Source organism: Oncorhynchus kisutch, linkage group LG22 (assembly GCF_002021735.2).
Source record: "Oncorhynchus kisutch isolate 150728-3 linkage group LG22, Okis_V2, whole genome shotgun sequence".
NCBI classification, from domain to species: Eukaryota; Metazoa; Chordata; class Actinopteri; order Salmoniformes; family Salmonidae; genus Oncorhynchus; species Oncorhynchus kisutch.
Window position 1 is genome coordinate 8,360,935 of NC_034195.2, and position 18,310 is coordinate 8,379,244.

Below are 18,310 nucleotides of genomic sequence, written 5' to 3' on the forward strand. Positions count from 1 at the left end.
GAATGTGTTTGAGTAAGAATTTATGTCCCTGGGTTTGATCCCGGGCTTTGGCACCAAAAAAAAGGAATATAATAAACAGTAATAACCGACTCATGAGCACCATTATTTGACAGCCAGACAGAACCTGTACTGACAACGGTCCAACAAACCGGTTGTTTAATTTAGCATTTAATCTTCTGTAATTGGCAGTAATTAGGATGATGTAGTGGTGACGCTAAATAGGGTCGGTCATATCCACCTACAAAACATAAGACAAAAAGTAAATTGTAGAATTAGAAAAAAGTGCACTGTTATTCCTGCACTGATGTTATACGTGTTGACTTCATAGAAGTCAATGTCATCCCCAGGGCTTTATTCCATTTCCTGCACCATTTAGACTTCAGTGATCTGGCCCTGACAGACTTCTGTGAAGACAAACCTTTGCTTTATTGCTGCAGTATGATACGATACAATGGGGAACAGCAATACACCATGTGTGGGCCTTCCCTTTATCTCAGATGTAGCACAAATACATTTTGGGTCTGCTGTCTGTCGGCCTACACTTGTGTGTGTGATTGTGAACTACCACCTCAACCTTATTTAGACAAGGCTTTACAAAACCTTAAAAAAGGTATACACCAACAGTAACCTAGTGCATGTGAGAGACAAAGATGTTGGGATTAATGGAATAGGTGAGTCAAATGCAGAGTTGTTTATCAGAATGAGTAGGCCAAAGGCTATAAAACGCTCTTCTCCTGCTCCTGCTGGGCTCTCAGCTCTCTTGCCGATTCAACCAATAATCTTCACTGTTTCCAGGAAACTGTCCTGACACTCCTGATGTTCTGCCAAGCCCACTTTGTCCCAAATTGGTTGATCTTTCTGTCTATTTCCGGGGTGTCAGGCCAGTAAAGGTGCTGTGCTACATGCCTTATGGTCCACTTCACCTAGGCATTTTCCAGTCCAGTGTCAAGGCAGCGCAAAGGACAGAGCTTGACCTCTGACCTCATTACAGGCGTTGTGTGCAGATGACAGAGTTAGGCCTGTTTACTGCTAAGTGGAAAGTAACTTGTTTAGCTTAGGCTGCCCCCAAGGCATCTGTTCGGTTTCATAGCAGCAGCATGGTTTGAAACGGACTTTCAAAATCCTATTCATCTATGTAGTCACACAATCACTATGGTCTCAGACATTTAGACATGCTATTTATTTAGTCTGAATGTGGGCCTATTTTGTTGCTGGGTTACAAGGTGTATTTTAGGCCCTGTACACACTCCAGTTGTAAGGCTGATGTACAGTACAACACATTTGATGATTTTCCACACAAAATGTTTTATGCAACATGACTTTGACACAGCAGAAACCCAGCTGTCATTCTGGCTCCCATCACTAATCCCTGGCGGTGCAATAAAGGACAGTCAGTCTCTTCTGACCTTAATCTTCACTTTACTTTACACAACAAGCCTTCAGATTGACGCTCTTACCGCATGGATGTCAGTCACGACCTTTTGCAGAAGTCCCCTTTCTGCATGTACAGCGATCAGGGTTCGAGGATCAGGTCAGCAGAATTAAAGCAAGGTAGAATCAATGACTAATCCCTTCTAAAAATGACTGACTCATCTTTTACATCGCATCTGATATCCGCCAATTCCACCAGAAAAGCGCATGGAATATGGATGTTGCGTGAGCACATTCAGGGAACTTCAATATTCTCCACATTACATGAACATTTCCTCAGCACTGATGGCTCAGCATATAGCTTACAACATAAGTCACATATTCCCTCTCAAACATACTGTGTCCTCAAAAGATGGCTCATATGATTAATATATGACACACTACACACGTAGTGTGACAAATAGACTGCAGAGGCTTTGAGTTTTGTAGAGTTGTTACACAGAAAGCATGCAGTCAGCCCTAGCTTTCTGAATAAACATCATTCAGCAGATGCCAGACATGTATAGTATTTAGCCTTTATTTAAAGAAATACAACAGATAGTCAAAGAACAATTTAGAAAACCTGAACTATTTGGATTTTTTTTACAGAAAAGTAACAATGTGGGCCACTCATTTGTCTTTCTCCTTCTGCTCTTTTTCCTTCTTCTCTTTCTCCGCTTTGGCCTCCTCCGCCTCATGTCTCTTGATCAGCTCATCCACTTCCTTCTGTTTCAGCACCTTGATGCAAGTCTTTCCGTTCTCTCTGGTCAGAGTGGCGATCTCCACTAGATAACACCAAAGCGGAGACACATAGGGTTACAAAAAGGAAGCTACCACCCAGCATGTAAACCAATAACACAACTTTTGGGGGGGAATATTTAGCACTGAAGGAGATTGGAAGGGGGAAAATGAGGAACGCAATACAACAGACATGCATATACAGTATATGCAAATGAAGCCTTGTTCACACAGCAGGCCTTAATGCTCAAATCAGTATTTCAAATCCATTTTGGACTACTGGACTGTCCAAACAGCAAGTTACAAGTGACCAAAATGGGTGTGTGTGTTTTCAGACAGCAGTCATTTGCTGGCAAGTCTATGCTAGTTGTCATAGTAACAACAGTGTGTAAGCTGATTGATGGTGGTGCTTGTTTCCTATTCCTCAAAAGTTAAGTAGCAAGCTAAGGTGACAATGCCTGCCATGGACATTTTCCATTTCCTCTGAATGTTCTAAATCATAGGATAAGAACACTATTAAAGCCTCAAAATTATAACTTTCATAACTAGACCTTTTTGGCTTTCTAGCACAATCACCAATTTCTTTGTAAACAATTAACAAGCTAGTTAGCTACAATGTTCTTGTCAAACAGAGTAGCTAGCAATAAACTATATAAAAACCACTTGAGGGCAAATAAATCAGATTTGACCGTTCAGACAAGTCACATGTCAAGGATAGGGCTGGGCAATATGGCCAAAATATATCACAGCATTGAAAAAGAAATTGACAATATGACAGAATTTATGTTGTCAAATAATAAAAGTTGTGACAGGGTAGGAACCAAAGTGTTGATAAAGTGTTTCATAGGTGACTCTATAATCTTTGGCTACATGGAATCCTTACTCTTAGCTACTTCTGGTAGCTACTATTCATGCCTTGCATATTCCTCAGGGGTACGCGCAATGCCGTCGTGTTACGCCAAATAAAAATGTGATTAATATTTTTTTCCTTCACATTTTCAAACAGTACATTTATATTTTCCAAAACGGGGCTATACATTTGGGTGAGGTTTTTTGCCCTCGCCTGAGGAACCTCGTTTCACTGCCAAAAATACAATTAAACCATCTAGTGTTCAGCGAAATAACCACACTAAGTCAAATACAGGTAGCCTAGTCAAATAATTAACATCCAATCACATTAACCGTTACTTTCTTGTGGGAAACCTTCACTCTTGCGCAGACATTTTGAAATGAAATATGACAATTTGAAAAATAAGCCACAGGAGTTTATTTGAGCGAGAATAAAGACTACTTTTGAGACATGAATAAATGCAACAGATACCATTCATAAGAAGAGCCTAGAAGAGTCTTATATGGTGAGCTACTGACTTAATTCTTCCAGCTGCCGCAGATATGGCTGGGACAATGCTGGGGGAAAAAGGCAAAAAAAAACTATAGACAATCCCTTCATCAAACAACACTATTTTGAAACAATTACTGCTTCGCATACAAGCCAGTGAATTGTGTGTGTTACAGCCGGATGTCAGACATGGGGGGGACATCAAATGGACTTGTGGTCAAGATGTGTTGTATCTGTACTGATGGCGCAAAAGCCAAGACAAGGGGACCTAGTGGATTGGTACACTGCAGCATCCACGAGAGACTCTTGCTGCCAAGGGAATGCCTGACAGCCTGAAAGATGTTTTGGACTTTAACTTTGTTAAAGCAAGGCCCCTGAACTCTCGTCTATTTTCTGCATTATGCGATATGGGCAGCGACCATGTAATGCTTTTACAACATAGAGAAGTGCGTTGGTTATCAAAGGGCAAAGTATTGACACATAAATTGAGTGACGAGCTTAAAGTTCTTACTGACCATAATTTTCACTTGTCTGACTGCTTGCACGATGACGAGTTTCTAACACGACTGGCCTATCTGGATGATGTTTTTTCCCCTCGCCTGAATGATCTGAATTACAGGGCCTCTATATTCAATGTGCGGGACAAAATTGAGGCTAAGAAGTTGGAGATATTTTTTGTCTGCATTAACAAGGACAACACAGGTCTTTCCATCATTGTATGATGTGTGTGCAAATGAACTCAAGATACGGACAATGTCAAATGTGATACAGCGAAGCACGAGTGAGCTGGGTGCGCAATTACACAGGTACTTTCCCGAAACAGACAAACAACTGGATTTGTTTGTCACTTTCATGCCCTGCCTCCAGTCCACTTACTGATATAAGCCTCATCAAAATTGCAACAAGCGGTTCTGTGAAAATTGAATTTAAAATCAGAAGCCACTGCCAGATTTCTGGATAGGGCAGCGTTCAGAGTATCCTGCCTTGGCAAATCGCGCTGTTAAGACATTGATGTCTTTTGCAACCACGTACATATGTGAGAGTGGATTCTCAGCCCTCACAAGCATGAAAACTAAATACAGGCACAGACTGTGAATGGGAATTATTTAAGACCCGACTCCAATACAACCCAACACTGCAGAGTTAAGTGCATCCTTTCAAGCACACCCTTCTCAGTAACCGGTGGTGAGTTATTCACAATATTCAATTAACAAATAATGTTTTATATGTAAGATGGCTAAATAAAGAGCATAATTATTATCATTTGTGCCCTGGTCCTCCTATAAGAGCTCTGTCACTTCCCACGAAGGAATTTAGTTTTGTAGAGAATGAATATTTCTGATTGGCTGGGCCTGCCTCCTCAGTGGGTGGGCCCCAGTCATGTTAAACCCATAAATTAGGGCCTAATGAAATTATTTCAATTTAGTGATTTCCTTCTATGAAAAAACACAGTAAAATCTTTGAAATTGTTGCATGTTGTGTTAATATTTTTGTTCAGTATAGAACACTAGTGGATTTATAGTAAGAAGCATTGTTGCATGTGCTGCATTGACCATGCAGACTGAACGCAAGTGTCTCTCTCTCATGTTCGCGGAACAACAAATTGTGCTCCTTGAGTGACAGGGGTCGGGGCTAGGTCTGTGTAGAAAGTGGCATAGAGAGAGATGACCCAAGTAACAAAGTCAACTATAAAAATGGATGATATACACAGGGGATCACATTTAACAAACCAACATTCAAATACCGTTACAGAAGGTTAAGTAAAAACCCAGCCTGGTCCGTCCATCAACACCAGTATATAGTAAAATAGGGTATCCTACCCAGCCTTAGGGCAGGAATCAGATTTGCATCTGACTTTAAACAACCTACAAAGGTGGTTTGAAATGTGGCCTGAAATATCTGAGTCACTTCAAACTGCCAATGTCAACATGGCTTAAGTTAAAAATGTCCATTAACACTCAATTTGAGTAATATTCCATTCTGATTGAGTCTCAAGAGCTCTCTCATACACACAGGCAATCTTTCACTAACACACACCTTTCTCAGCAGACAGCTTGCTGACGTCCATAGTCTTGTTGAGCACTTTGACGGCCAGAGCCAGGGCAGAGGACAGAGACATCTCTCCTTCTTTGAAGTCCTGCTTCAGCATGGACACGGCCGCCTTGGAGAGGACACAAACAAGACACTTAACATCTTTAACACAACACTGAAAAAAAACACACTTTAAAGTTCAATTAAAAAGACACTGGGGGTGCTGGTGAGCCAAAAAGGGTCCCCTAAATGGCCATAAATTATTGTCCAGACGATCCCACACACCTGTGAGAAAAAAACTATATTACAAAAGAATTAGTGGGGCAAAAAAGTATTTAGTCAGCCACCAATTGTGCAAGTTCTTCCACTTAAGATGAGAGAGGCCTGTAATTTTCTTCATAGGTAGACTTAAACTATGACAGATAAAATGAAAAAAAAAATACCAGAAAATCACATTGTAGGATTTTTAATGAATTTATTTGCAAATTATGGTGGAAAATAAGTATTTGGTCAATAACAAAAGTTTCTCAATACTTTGTTATTTACCCTTTGTTGGTAATGACAGAGGTCAAACATTTTCTGTAAGTCTTCACAAGGTTCTCACACACTGTTGCTGGTATTTTGGCCCATTCCTCCACGTCTACTTCACATTGAGTTGATCAGGCTTTTGATTGTGGCCAGTGGAATGTTGTCAAACTCCTCTTCAATGGCTGTGCGAAGTTGGTGGATATTGTTGGGAACTGGAACACGCTGTTGTGCACGTCGAACCAGAGCATCCCAAACATGCTCAATGGGTGACATGTCTTGTGAGTACGCAGGCCATGGAAGAACTGGGACATTTTCAGCTTCCAGAAATTGTGTACAGATCCTTGAAACACAGGGTCATGCATTATCATGATGAAACATGAGGTGATGGCAGAGGATGAATGGCATGACAATGGGCCTCAGGATCTCTCTGTGCATTCAAATTGCCATCAATAAAATGTCCATAGCTTATGCCTGCCCATACCTTAACCCCATCGCCACCATGGGGCACTTTGTTCACAACGCTGACGTCAGCAAATCGCTTGCCATACATGGTTGTGAGGCCGGTTGGACGTACTGTCAAATTCTTGAAAACGACAATGAGGCGGCTTAAGGAATAGAATTCTCTGGCAACAGCACTGGTGGACATTCCTGCAGTCAGCATGCTAATTGCATGCTCCCTCACACTTGAGACGTTTGTGGTGTTGTGTGACAAAACTACAGATTTTAGAGTGGCCTTTTATTGTCCCCAGCACAAGGTCCAACTGTGTAAAGATCATGCTGTTTAATCAGCTTCTTGATATGCCACACCTGTCAGGTGGATGGATTATCTTGTCAAAGGAGAAATGCTCACTAACAGGGATGTAAACAAAATCTTAAAAGAAATAAGATTATTTTGCACAAGTTCCCCAGGATCTTTTATTTCAACTCATGAAACATGGGACCAACACTTTACATGTTGCTTTTATATTTTTTTTAAGAGTAGTTAAAATACCAACATTGATCTCATTCTCTGCCGAAAGCTCTCGTACGGGCATAATTTACGACAGCGCAAAGATGCGGGTGAAATGTTATGGCGGTATTTTGGCATTCATAGGTTGAAAGATGTGCTTTTTGATAATGCAACCTATGGATGACAGAATAAAGTTAGGAATTTCCATGCGAGACAGAAATCAGGATTTGGGGTTTCAGTGGAATTGGAAACTAGCCTAGGCTCTAGGACAGAAGATAATTCAAAGGCACGAGGGGAAATTGTAACAGGATTCATGTCTGTGACAGAGATGCCTATGTTGTGCATAGGCATATCAAAGAGTCAATGACAGGGCAAAGAGGCACACGTTATTTTGTAGGCTATAGCAGGGGTCTCCAACAGGTCGACCGTGAGCTACCAGCAGCTCGCAGACCACCTATAAGTAGCTCACCAAACAATTCTGAAAGAATATGCAATTTCCCCGTGTTCCACCACAAACTGTCATAAACAAATCTCAAGTATCAGACACTGCAAGATCCCAGCTACTATCTAACCAACGCAACATTCTCTCACCCCTGGTTAGCCACTATTAGCTTAAAAAGCCAAATATCTGCTTATTAATTATTTCCAGCAATATTGCCCTTTACTGTGTGGTACAGGCATTTGTCAATCACTCTGTGTGTAGCTAGTAGTGATGCTACACCACCATGCTACAATGTAGGGATGGTGCCAGATTTCCTCCAGAGATGACACTTTGCATTCAGGACAAATAGTTAAATCTTGGTTTCTTCAAAGAATGTCTTTTCTCATGGTCTGAGTCTTTAGGTGCCTTTAGGCAAACTCTTAGCCAGTTGTCATGTGTCTTTTACTGAAGAGTGGGTTCTGTCTGGTCACTGTACCATAAAGGCCTGATTGTTGGAGTGCTGCAGTGATGGTTGTCCTTCTGGAAGGTTCTCCCATCTCCACAGAGGAACTCTAGAACGGTGACTATCAGGTTCTTGGTCACCTTCCTTACCCCCAATTGCTCAGTTTGGCCGGGCAGTCAGCTCTAGGTAGTCTTGGTGGTTCTAAACTTCTTCCATTGAAGAATGATGGAGGCCACTGTGTTCTTGGGGACCTTTAATGCTGAAGAAATGTTTGGGTAAATTTCCCAAGATCTGTGCAATCCTGTCTCAGCGCTCTACAGACAATTCCTTCGACCTCATGGCTTGGTTTTTGTTCTGAAATGCACTGGTCGACTGTGGGACCTTAAATAGACAGGTGTGTGCCTTTCCAAATCCTGTCCAATCAATTGAATTTACCAAAGGTGTACTTCAATCAAGTTGAAGAATCATCAATAATGATCAATGGAAACAGGATGCACCTGATCTAAATTTCGAGTAACATAGCAAAGGGTCTAAATAGTTAATTAAATAAGGTAAATGTTTTTTTATTTTAATACATTTGCAAAAAACATTCTAAACACCTGTTTTCACTTTTTCAATATGGGGTATTGTGTGTAGATTGTAATGGCTGGAGCAAAATGAGGGGAATGATATCAAACACATGGTTCGATGTGCTTGATGCCATTCCATTTGGCAAAAATGCACACACAATCTGGCTAAGCAAACATGTCCTTGATATTCAGGTTAGTCAAAGACTGAGCCATCATATACAACAATCCTGTGTGGTGAAACATTTGAGTTTACTTTTCCAACATGCAGAGACTTTCAGAAGCACAGCTGCCGCCCTCTGGTGCCCAAGCTTTGCATAGTTTCATCATTACATTTATTGCAGGAGAGACGTCACAGCATACGGACAAAGAGGGGGAATCAGGTGCAGCCATGAGTGAGTGGTCTTTGATGAGTGGTCTTTTGGTGGACTAAGTGAAATCGGGTGTGGTAGTAATGTAGGAACCAGTATTAATGGTACTGTTCATGTACTGGTTCTCCATAACCAACCCAAATCTCAAAGTATACTACAGGTCATCTGAGAATCTACCACAGATACAGGCTGCTCTATATAAAGGGGATTTAGGGCTGACAAAAAAAACAAAAATGGGTCATTTGTCCATAGTCGACCCGTGGTAAATCTCTGGTGATTGCAATTTGCCACAACAGATGAAGAACGCAGCACGTAAACACATCCAATGTTAAGAGGGACTTACGGCACTATTGTTGCCGATACAGGTGGCCTTCCAGCCTCCGTAGTTGCCGCTGGGGTCACTCTGGTAGAGCTGGAAACCATAGTGTTTGTCCCAACCCATGTACAGCAGAGACACGCCAAACGGCCTTTTCCCTGTGGTCAAACCGCACAAACAGAAATGTAAAGAATGGTATCTATAAAGTCAACTTTGCTTTTTGAACAACCTCAGAGATCGAAAGGCAATCATGAATTCAGAAGACACTGCTTTTTACACTGAAGGTGGCCGGACCAGCCACTTAACTTCCCACTTGAAATTACAGTATTGAGGAGCAGTGAGCTAAACATAATGGCCTTCCAATTGACACAGCACTCTAGTTGCTTACGGTGACCTGCAGGTGGACTCTCGTTTCATTGGAGTGTTACTGAATAAAGCCTCATCTGGTGTAGACCGCAACTTACCTCCAAACTGTGTGTAGGCCTGTTTGATGTCACACAGAGCTGTAACCAGCTGCTCACAGGGGATAGGCTCCTGGTACTGCAGTAGGTATCTGTGGGAAGGGAGAAGAGGAATTCCATACGTTTCCACAATGTTGCTTCATCACTAGCTTCAATAAACTATTTAGGAGCAACAAAAAAGGCACAAAGACTGAAATTTAGGCTACCTTTAGGGCATTTTCACATATGAAACACGCTACTCTGGTTTGGATTGCCGGAGCGTGTGAGATTTCTACAGAAAACTTTTCAGAGTGCGATTAGCAAGACACACATTCTACATGATGTTAGCTAGCTAGCTATCTTATTTAGAACAGGCAAACACACTGAACAAAATTATAAAGTGCAACATGTTAACTGTTGGGTCCATGTTTCATGAGCTGAAATAAAATATCCCAGAAATGTTTCAATCGCATTAAAAAAGCTTATTTCTCCAATTTTGAGCACATCCCTATTTGTGAGCATTTTAGCCTTTGTCAAGGTAATCCATCCACCTGATCGGTGTGGCATATCAAGTAGCTGATTAAACATGATCATTCCACAGGTGCCCCTTGTGGTGGCGACAACAAAAGGCTACTAAAATCTGCAGTTGTGTCATACAACATAATGCCACACATGTCTCAAATTGAGGGAGTATGCAATTAACATGCTGATTGCAGGAATGTCCACCAGAGCTGTTGCCAGATAATTTATTGTACATTTTTCTACCATAAGCCGCCTCCGTCATTTTAGAGAATTTGGTACTACGTCCAACCGGCCTCACAACATGTAACCTCACCAGCCCAGGACCTCCACCTGTGGATTATCTGTGACCAGCCACCCAGACAGTTGGTGAAACTGAGTATTTCTGAAAAACGAATTCTGATTGGCAGGGCCTGGCTCCCAAGTGGGTGGGCCCATGCACTCCCAGGGCCACAGATGGCTGCACCCCAATCATGTGAAATCCATAGATAAGGCCTAATATTTTTTTTCTCCAATTGACTGATTTCCTTCCATGAAATGTAACTCAATAAAATCATTGAAATTGTTGCAGGTTGCATTTATATTTTTGTTCAGTATAGTTACTGCACAATACTAACCTAATTGACAGAACGAAAAGGAAGACTGTACAGAATAAAAATATTGCCAAACATGCATCCTGTTTGCAACAACGCACTTAAGTAATACTGCAAAAAATGGAAAAACTATTCAAATTTTTCCTGAATACAAAGGGCTGCGTTTGGGTCAGATCCAATACATTACCAAATACCACTATCCATATTTTCAACCATAGTGGTGGCTGATTCATGTTATGGGTATGCTTTTAATCATTAAGGACTGGGGAGTTGGTCAGGATTCAAAATAAATGGACAGGCAAAATCCTAAAAGGAAAACCTGGTTCAGTCTGCTTTCCACCAGACACTGGGCGATGAACTCATCTTTCAGCAGGACAATAACCTAAAATAAAAAAAGGCCAAATCTACACTGAGTTGCTTACCAAGAAGAGAGTGAAAGTTCCAGAGTGGCCGACTTACAGTTTTGACTTAAATCTGCTTTTAAATCTAGGGCAAGACTAGCAATGGTCAACAACCAATTTGAAGAATTTTGAAAATAATCAAATGTGCAAATATTGTACAATCCAGGTGTGCAAAGCTCTTAGAGACTTGTCTAGAAAGACTCACTGCTGTAGTCACTGCTAAAGGTTATTCTTATTTTGTACTTTTTCAACCCTTTTTTCCTCACAAATTCTCATGATAGCCAATTGGTAGTTACAGTCTTGTCCCATCGCTGCAACTCCCGTATGGACTCAGGAGAGGCAAAGGTCAAGAGCCATGTGTCCTTGAAAACACAACCCTGCCAAGCCGCACTGCTTCTTGACACACTGCGCGCTTAACCCTGTTGCCAGTCGCACAAATGTGTCGGAGGAAACACCATACAACTGGCGACCGTGTCAGCGTGCATGCACTTGGCCCGCCACAAGGAGTCGCTAGAGCGCGATGGGGCAAGGACATCCCAGCCTGCCGGAACCTCGCCTAACCCAGACGACGCTGGGTCAATTGTGTGCCACCTCATGGGTCTTCCGGTCGCGCCTGGTTGTGACAGCCCGGGATCAAACCCGGGTCTGTAGGGACGCATCAAGCACTGCGACGCAGTGTCTTAGACCGCTGAGCCAATCGGGAGGCCCTACCAAAATGTGATTCTAACATGTATTGCCTCAGGGGTGTGAATACTTATGTAAATTAGATACTTTTGCTCAGGTAGTGTATGTGGACACCTGCGCAAACATCTGAAAACAGGAAAGGGCCTTCCCCAAAAGTAGGAAGCACAGAATCGTCTAGAATGTCATTGTATGCTGTAGCGTTAAGATATCCATTCACTGGAACTAAGGGGCCTAGCCAAAGCCATGAAAAACAGCCCCAGACCATTATTCCTCCTCCACCAAACTTTACGTTTGCCATTTTGCAGTCGGGCAGGTATCGTTCTCCTGGCATCTGCCAAACCCAGATTTGTAAGTTGGAATGCCAGATGGTGAAGCGTGATTTAGCACGCAAGAGAACGCGTTTCCACTGCTCCAGAGTCCAATGGTGGCAAGCTTTACACCAACTTCAGCTGATGCTTGGCATTGTGCATGGTGATCTTATGCTTGTGTGCGGCTGCTCGGCCACAGAAACCCATTTCATGAAGCTCCTGACGAACAGTCATTGTGCTGACGTTGCTTCCAGAGTCCGTTTGGAACTCTGTAGTGAGTGTTGCAAACGAGGACACTCGGCGGTGCCGTTCTGTGAGCTTGTGACCTACTACTTCGCGGCTGAGCCGTTGTTGCTCCGAGAAGTTTCCACTTCACAAGAACAGCACTTACAGTTGACCGGGGCAGCTCTAGCAGGGCAGAAATTTGATGAACTGACTTGTTGGAAAGGTGACATCCTAGGACGGTGCCATGTTGAAAGTCACCAAGCTCTTCAGTAAGTCCATTGTACTGCCAATGTTTCGTATGGAGATTGCATGGCTGTGGCCGCAATTTTATACACTTGTCAGCAACAGGTGTGGCTGAAATAGCTGAATCCACTCATTTGAAAGGATGTACACATACTTTGGTATATATAGTACATTCCTGTAAAATGGAATAGTGACATTTGTCATTGGTCATTGCTAAGGAAAACAGTTGTCTTTTCGGTTCTCTGAAATGTTTTCCAAATGTATTATTATGCTTCATCATAGCTATGAAGCGCATGTATCCTATATATATATCAGTGCTCTATTCATCTCTTAGGTGGTCCCCTGCTCACCTCTGTGCTATTAGTCTCAGCTCATTGGTCAGTACGTTGGCATCGGATGTGATTCCAGCCACGCTACACGCCATATCCCTGCAAGACAAGAGGAAATGTCACACAAGCCAGTAGAGGCAATGGAAGGGCACTTCTGCTTGATGGCAACTTACTCATTCAGCTTGTAGATCTTTTCTGAGAAAAACACCTCGTCCAATAGCTTGTGGATGTTCCTCCTCTCAGCCGCCAGCAGCACACCGTCATTGGCCAAAATCCCCAGACAAGTGCCAGCGTGACCAATGGCCTCCATGGCATACTCTACCTGGTATAGGCGGCCTGCCAATGACAGATGGCAAATGATAAGTGCGGGCAATTCCATGGTAACGGAATGTCAAATTTTAACAAACCATATAACTCCATGCACAATGACTACTTTGAACAATTTACACAAGTAAGAAATAATACAAATTAAACAAGACTTTCCTGGAATAACTGTGCAGATGCAAAGTTTGGAAACAAAGGTAAAAACCTCCTTCAGTTTTATTTTGACCAAATACTGCATCTCCACAGTTCCTGTAAATGTGTTTTTGTAAAATTGTCAGTGGAAAATGTTAAAAGTAGTCCTTGTGCATAGAGCTCTATGGTTTGTTAAACTGTGAAATCATTGTTTTTGTTTGGTATACATTACTGTGACAAAATCTGAGTCGCTGCGCAACTCCGTTACCATGGAATTGCCTGTGTGTCTCAGCACAACGAAACAAAAGAAACGTCCCCTTTTCAGGACCCTGTCTTTCAAAGACAATTTGTAAAAATCCAAAATAACTTCACAGATCTTCATTGCGAAGGGTTTAAACACCGTTTCCTATGCTTGTTCAATGAACCATAAACAATATTTAACATGCACCTCTGGAACAGTCGTTAAGACACTAACAGCTTACAGACTGTAGGAAATTAAGGTCACAGTTATGAAAACTTAGGACACTAAAGAGTCCTTTCTACTGACTCTGAAAAACACCAAAAGAAAGATGCCCATTGTCCCTGCTCATCTGCGTGAACGTGCCTTAGGCATGCTGCAAGGAGGCATGAGGACTGCAGATGTGGCCAGGGCAATAAATTGCAATGTCTGTACTGTGAGACGACTAAGACTGCGCTACAAGGAGACAGGACGGACAGCTGATCGTTACACCTGCCCGAGTTATACCAGGAACGCACAATCCCGCCATCAGTGCTCAGACTGTCCACAATAGGCAGAGAGAGACTGGACTGAGGGCTTGTAGGCCGGTTGTAAGGCTGGTCCTCACCAGACACCACCATCACTGGACCAGACAGGACTGGCAAAAAGTGCTCTTCAATTACGAGTCGGGGTTTAGTCTCACCAGGGGTGGTGGTCGGATTCGCATTTATCGTCGAAGGAATGAGCGCTACACTGAGGCCTATACTCTGGAGCGGGGTTGATTTGGAGGTGGAGGGTCCATCATGGTCTGGGGCAGTGTGTCACAGCATCATCGGACTGAGCTTGTTGTCATTGCAGGCAATCTCAACGCTGTGCGTTACAGGGAAGACATCCTCCACCCTCATGTGGTATCCTTCCTACAGGCTCATCCTGACATGACCCTCCAGCATGACAATACCACCAGCCATACCGCTTGTTCTGTGCGGTATTTCCTGCAAGGAATGTCAGTGTTCTGCCATGGCCAGCAAAGAGCCCGGATCTCAATTCCATTGAGCACGTCTCAGATCTGTTGGATCGGAGGGTGAATGCTAGGGCCATTTGAACTTGCAGGTGCCTTGGTGGAAGAATGGGGTAACATCTCACAGCAAGAACTGGCAAATCTGGTGTCCATTAGGAGGAGATGCACTGCAGTACTTAATGCAGCTGGTGGCCACACCAGATACGGACTTACTTTTTATTTTGACCTCACCCTTTGTTCAGGGACACATTATTCCATTTCTGTTAGTCTGTCTGTGGAACTTGTTCAGTTTATGTCTCAGTTGTTAAATCTTGTTATGTTCATACAAATATTTACACATGTTAAGTTTGCTGAAAATAAGCGCAGTTGACTGTGAGTATGTTTGTTTTTACTGAGTTTATAAATGCACCCTTCCTTTTAGACAGGGCCGGTCTTGGCCGTTCTGACACTCTACGCTAGAGACTAAAATTGCCTTCCCCCACAAGACTAGAACAGTAAGCAAAATGACGTTGAAAATAACTATTTACCAGACATTGAAGTTATGATATGGTGAAAATACATAATTTAAAGACATCTATGTTTGGGCCAAATCAAGGCCTGTACAGACCGGACAAAATCTGAACCAAACATTAGATGTCTATGATTGGTTCGGATTTGGTCCAGACCAAAATGCAAAGTCCGTGGATATGGAAATCAAGGCCGATCCGAACTGCACCAAAAAAATATGTCCGGACCAAGAAAATAGGTCCAAAAGGAGTCAGCGGCGGTGCGCGCTTACTGAGGTATAGCCTACAGTGTCGCCTGAAATTTAATTTTAGGAACGGCTATCTATGTGGTAGGCCCACCGTTTCTAAAACAGGCCGTTGCATTGGCTTTATTAGTCCTCTTTCCTGTCACTAATCGACGTGGCTATTTAAGCTCTGAATATCAGATACCCAACTTTATCAGGAGTTCTCATAAACCGATTTGCAATAACACAGCAGGAAATGCAGAAGTATTTTCTTTTTCGCTATGATCAGCCCATAAAAGATTGAGTTAAAAACTTGAAATCACTGATCATGACAACTGCTGTCCATGAAACTCATGGAGTAGCCTGATTGTCCGTTCCATATTCTACATTTTACTTTGGTCTGTCCTGTTTTTAGGATATGTTGTTCAACAGGTCAGCACATTTTTTTTTTTTGATTGGGCGCCATTTAGGTTAGGCTATTTGATCAGAGAGACCTGCATGAAGTAAAAGGTTTCTGTCTCATTACATTGTCATACATTTATCTCCAGCCTGTAGGCTACAGAGAAGACCACATACTCTCTACCATATGCTATATTTGCCTCATGATTTATGTTCGATAATGTTTGTTGACAGAATGTTGGTGGAGTTGACTCGCTCCAACAGCAGCCTTGAGAAGAGTGCTTTGAATGGACAATATAAATCATTTGCGTCCCTGCCTTTGACAAAGTGGGCACTGCCTATCACAGGGTGGCATCAACGCTCACCTAAAAAGCCCGTGACACAGGCTGACAAATTGTCTTTGTTTTTGGGTAGAATTGTGAGATTTTGTGTTGTTGGAGGTTCGTCTGGATCAGTTCAGCTCAGAAAATACCGCCCTTGTCAATCTGCCAACTGGCGGCAGCCTAGTCCTGCCTAATGGCTGGCCCAATATGAAGAAATAACTGATCTGACATGATTAGATTTGTAAAACTTCGCAGTAGGATATAAGCTTTCACCTATCCAATTGTATTTGATCCATCTTATTTCAAGGAGCAAGTGAAGGATGCATTCAAAAGTATTCCAACATGAATGTCCATCAGTTGTCAATAACTTTACTGCCTATAAATTGAGAGGCTCAATCTTACCTTCAGGCGAGAAGATGGTTGTTCTTGAATCATATCGACGAGACTGTAAAAGGTCAACAATATCACACTACATAGGGCAGACTACAAACTGTCATAAATTGCTGTTGCGCATCCATCAGTTTCTTTGGCTTCCATTACAAAAACTTAGATCTCAGGTTGCTTTGATACTCACCATCTTAGTAGTTTCCTTTAAAATGCTGTGGAGGTTAAACAAATAATGTTTAGATAACAAATTCATCAACTCAACTATGTGATAAGCAAGTTGCTAAAGGCTTAGTCAACTCATTCTGCCAGATTGATATTTATCCATGCCGGTATTCTAGTTTTTCAGCGCTTGCTTGTCATAGCTATGGCTAAAGTTAGCTAGTTTGCCTGCGCTAGTACGGAGGCCAGCAGAGTGAAACTGAAAGTGCAGTAGTACCTGAGGATTTTGAAATAATTCGCTATAAGGACAACATATGTACACACCAATATGAGTTGATTCATTGCAAGTTAACGTTAACTTCTGTTTATGCCATAGTTACAACTTTTGTAATAGCGCACGCTCTATCAATTAGTATGCTTGCTAGCTAAGTGCTAGCTCTCGAGCTACCATGAAGCAGCAACTTTTAGCTCACTAGCTCCCCACTCCATCCACCATTACATATGTTAAAGGAAATGGCTAGCTAGCTAAATGACATGAATTACAATATCATTACTGTGCAAAGCAATACGCGTGTTCTCATTTTTGTAAAGGGATAACTAAAAGCTGAAATATACAACGCAAATTGTCATACACCTTCTCTTGAGTTGTAAACCTAACGTAGCCGGCGTGAAAAAATACTCTATCAAAGATATTTCCTTGTTGTACTTTTTTTCCCCCCCTTCGACTTCTTCTTCGGGATAGGTTGGAGGACCACATCCAATTTAAGGTACATACACCGCCACCTACTGTACTGGAGTATGAAGCCTTTCGCCCATTATCTCAACAATCTTAAAGACCGGCCACTATGACTTTAGACAGATCCCGCCCGCCCGTCTAGCATCACTACTCTGGATGGTTCTGACTTAGTATATGTGGACAACTACAAATACCTAGGTGTCTGGTTAGACTGTAAACTCTCCTTCCAGACTCACATTAAGCATCTCCAATCCAAAATTAAAGCATCCTTCACTCATGCTGCCAAACATACCCTCGTAAAACTGACTATCCTTACCGATCCTTGACCTCCAACACAATAGTCAGCAAACCGGATCTAGTCTATCACAGTGCCATCTGTTTTGTCACCAAAGTCCCATATACCACCCACCACTGCGACCTGTATGCTTTTGTTGGCTGGCCCTCGCTTCATATTCGTTGCCAAACCCAGTGGCTCCAGGTCATCTATAAGTCTTTGCTAGGTAAAGTCCCGCCTTATCTCAACTCACTGGTCACCATAGCAGCACCCACCCATATCACGTGCTCTAGCAGGTATATTTCACTGGTCATCCCCAAAGCCAACTCCTCCTTTGGCCGCCTTTCCTTCCAGTTCTCTGCTGCCAATGATTGGAACGAATTGCAAAAAATAAAAATAATATATATATTTTTTTTTAAATCCCACTGTTCCTAGGCCGTCATTGAAAATAAGAATTTGTTCTTAACTGACTTGCCTAGTTAAATAAAGGTCAAATAAAAAAACATCCCCATATTGTTTTATTTTATTGCTTCTTTGCACCCCAGTATCTCTACTTGCACATTCATCTTGTGCACATCCTACCATTCCAGTGTTTAATTGCTTTATTGTAATTACTTTGCCACCATGGCCTATTTATTGCCTTACCTCTCTTATCTTACTTGATTTGCACACACTGTATATAGACTTTTCTATTGTGTTATTGACTGTACGTTTGTTTATTCCATGTGTAACTGTGT

At 42.2% G+C, this 18,310-nt stretch overlaps 1 protein-coding gene across 3 annotated transcripts; it reads right to left on the minus strand.

The window, feature by feature from the left end:
- Positions 1–1,930: 1,930 nt before the first annotated feature.
- Positions 1,931–17,302, minus strand: psma4 (proteasome 20S subunit alpha 4). 3 transcript variants are annotated; one of them, XM_020455868.2, is made up of 9 exons: positions 17,198–17,302; positions 16,592–16,616; positions 16,420–16,462; positions 13,048–13,210; positions 12,896–12,973; positions 9,597–9,685; positions 9,160–9,290; positions 5,525–5,648; positions 1,931–2,195 (listed from the first exon to the last, which is right to left on the minus strand). In XM_020455868.2, exons 2-9 carry the CDS (start codon positions 16,592–16,594, stop codon positions 2,041–2,043), a joined length of 786 nt encoding a protein of 261 aa, XP_020311457.1. In that variant the 5' UTR covers positions 16,595–16,616; positions 17,198–17,302; the 3' UTR covers positions 1,931–2,040. The 3 variants fall into 3 exon arrangements, with proteins under 3 accessions (XP_020311457.1, XP_020311458.1, XP_031657602.1); XM_020455869.2 differs by having other exon boundaries at positions 16,888–17,243; XM_031801742.1 differs by having other exon boundaries at positions 17,118–17,222.
- Between the last annotated feature and the right edge of the window lie 1,008 nt (positions 17,303–18,310).

Excerpts from the sequence above, each read along its gene's own strand:
- psma4 (XM_020455868.2), bottom strand. Across the intron at positions 5,649-9,159 it reads GTATCGGCAACAATAGTGCC|GCGGCCGTGTCCATGCTGAA; the intron begins GTAAGTCCCTCT and ends GTCCTCTCCAAG. Across the intron at positions 2,196-5,524 it reads CAAGCTGTCTGCTGAGAAAG|TGGAGATCGCCACTCTGACC; the intron begins GTGTGTGTTAGT and ends GGTGTTATCTAG.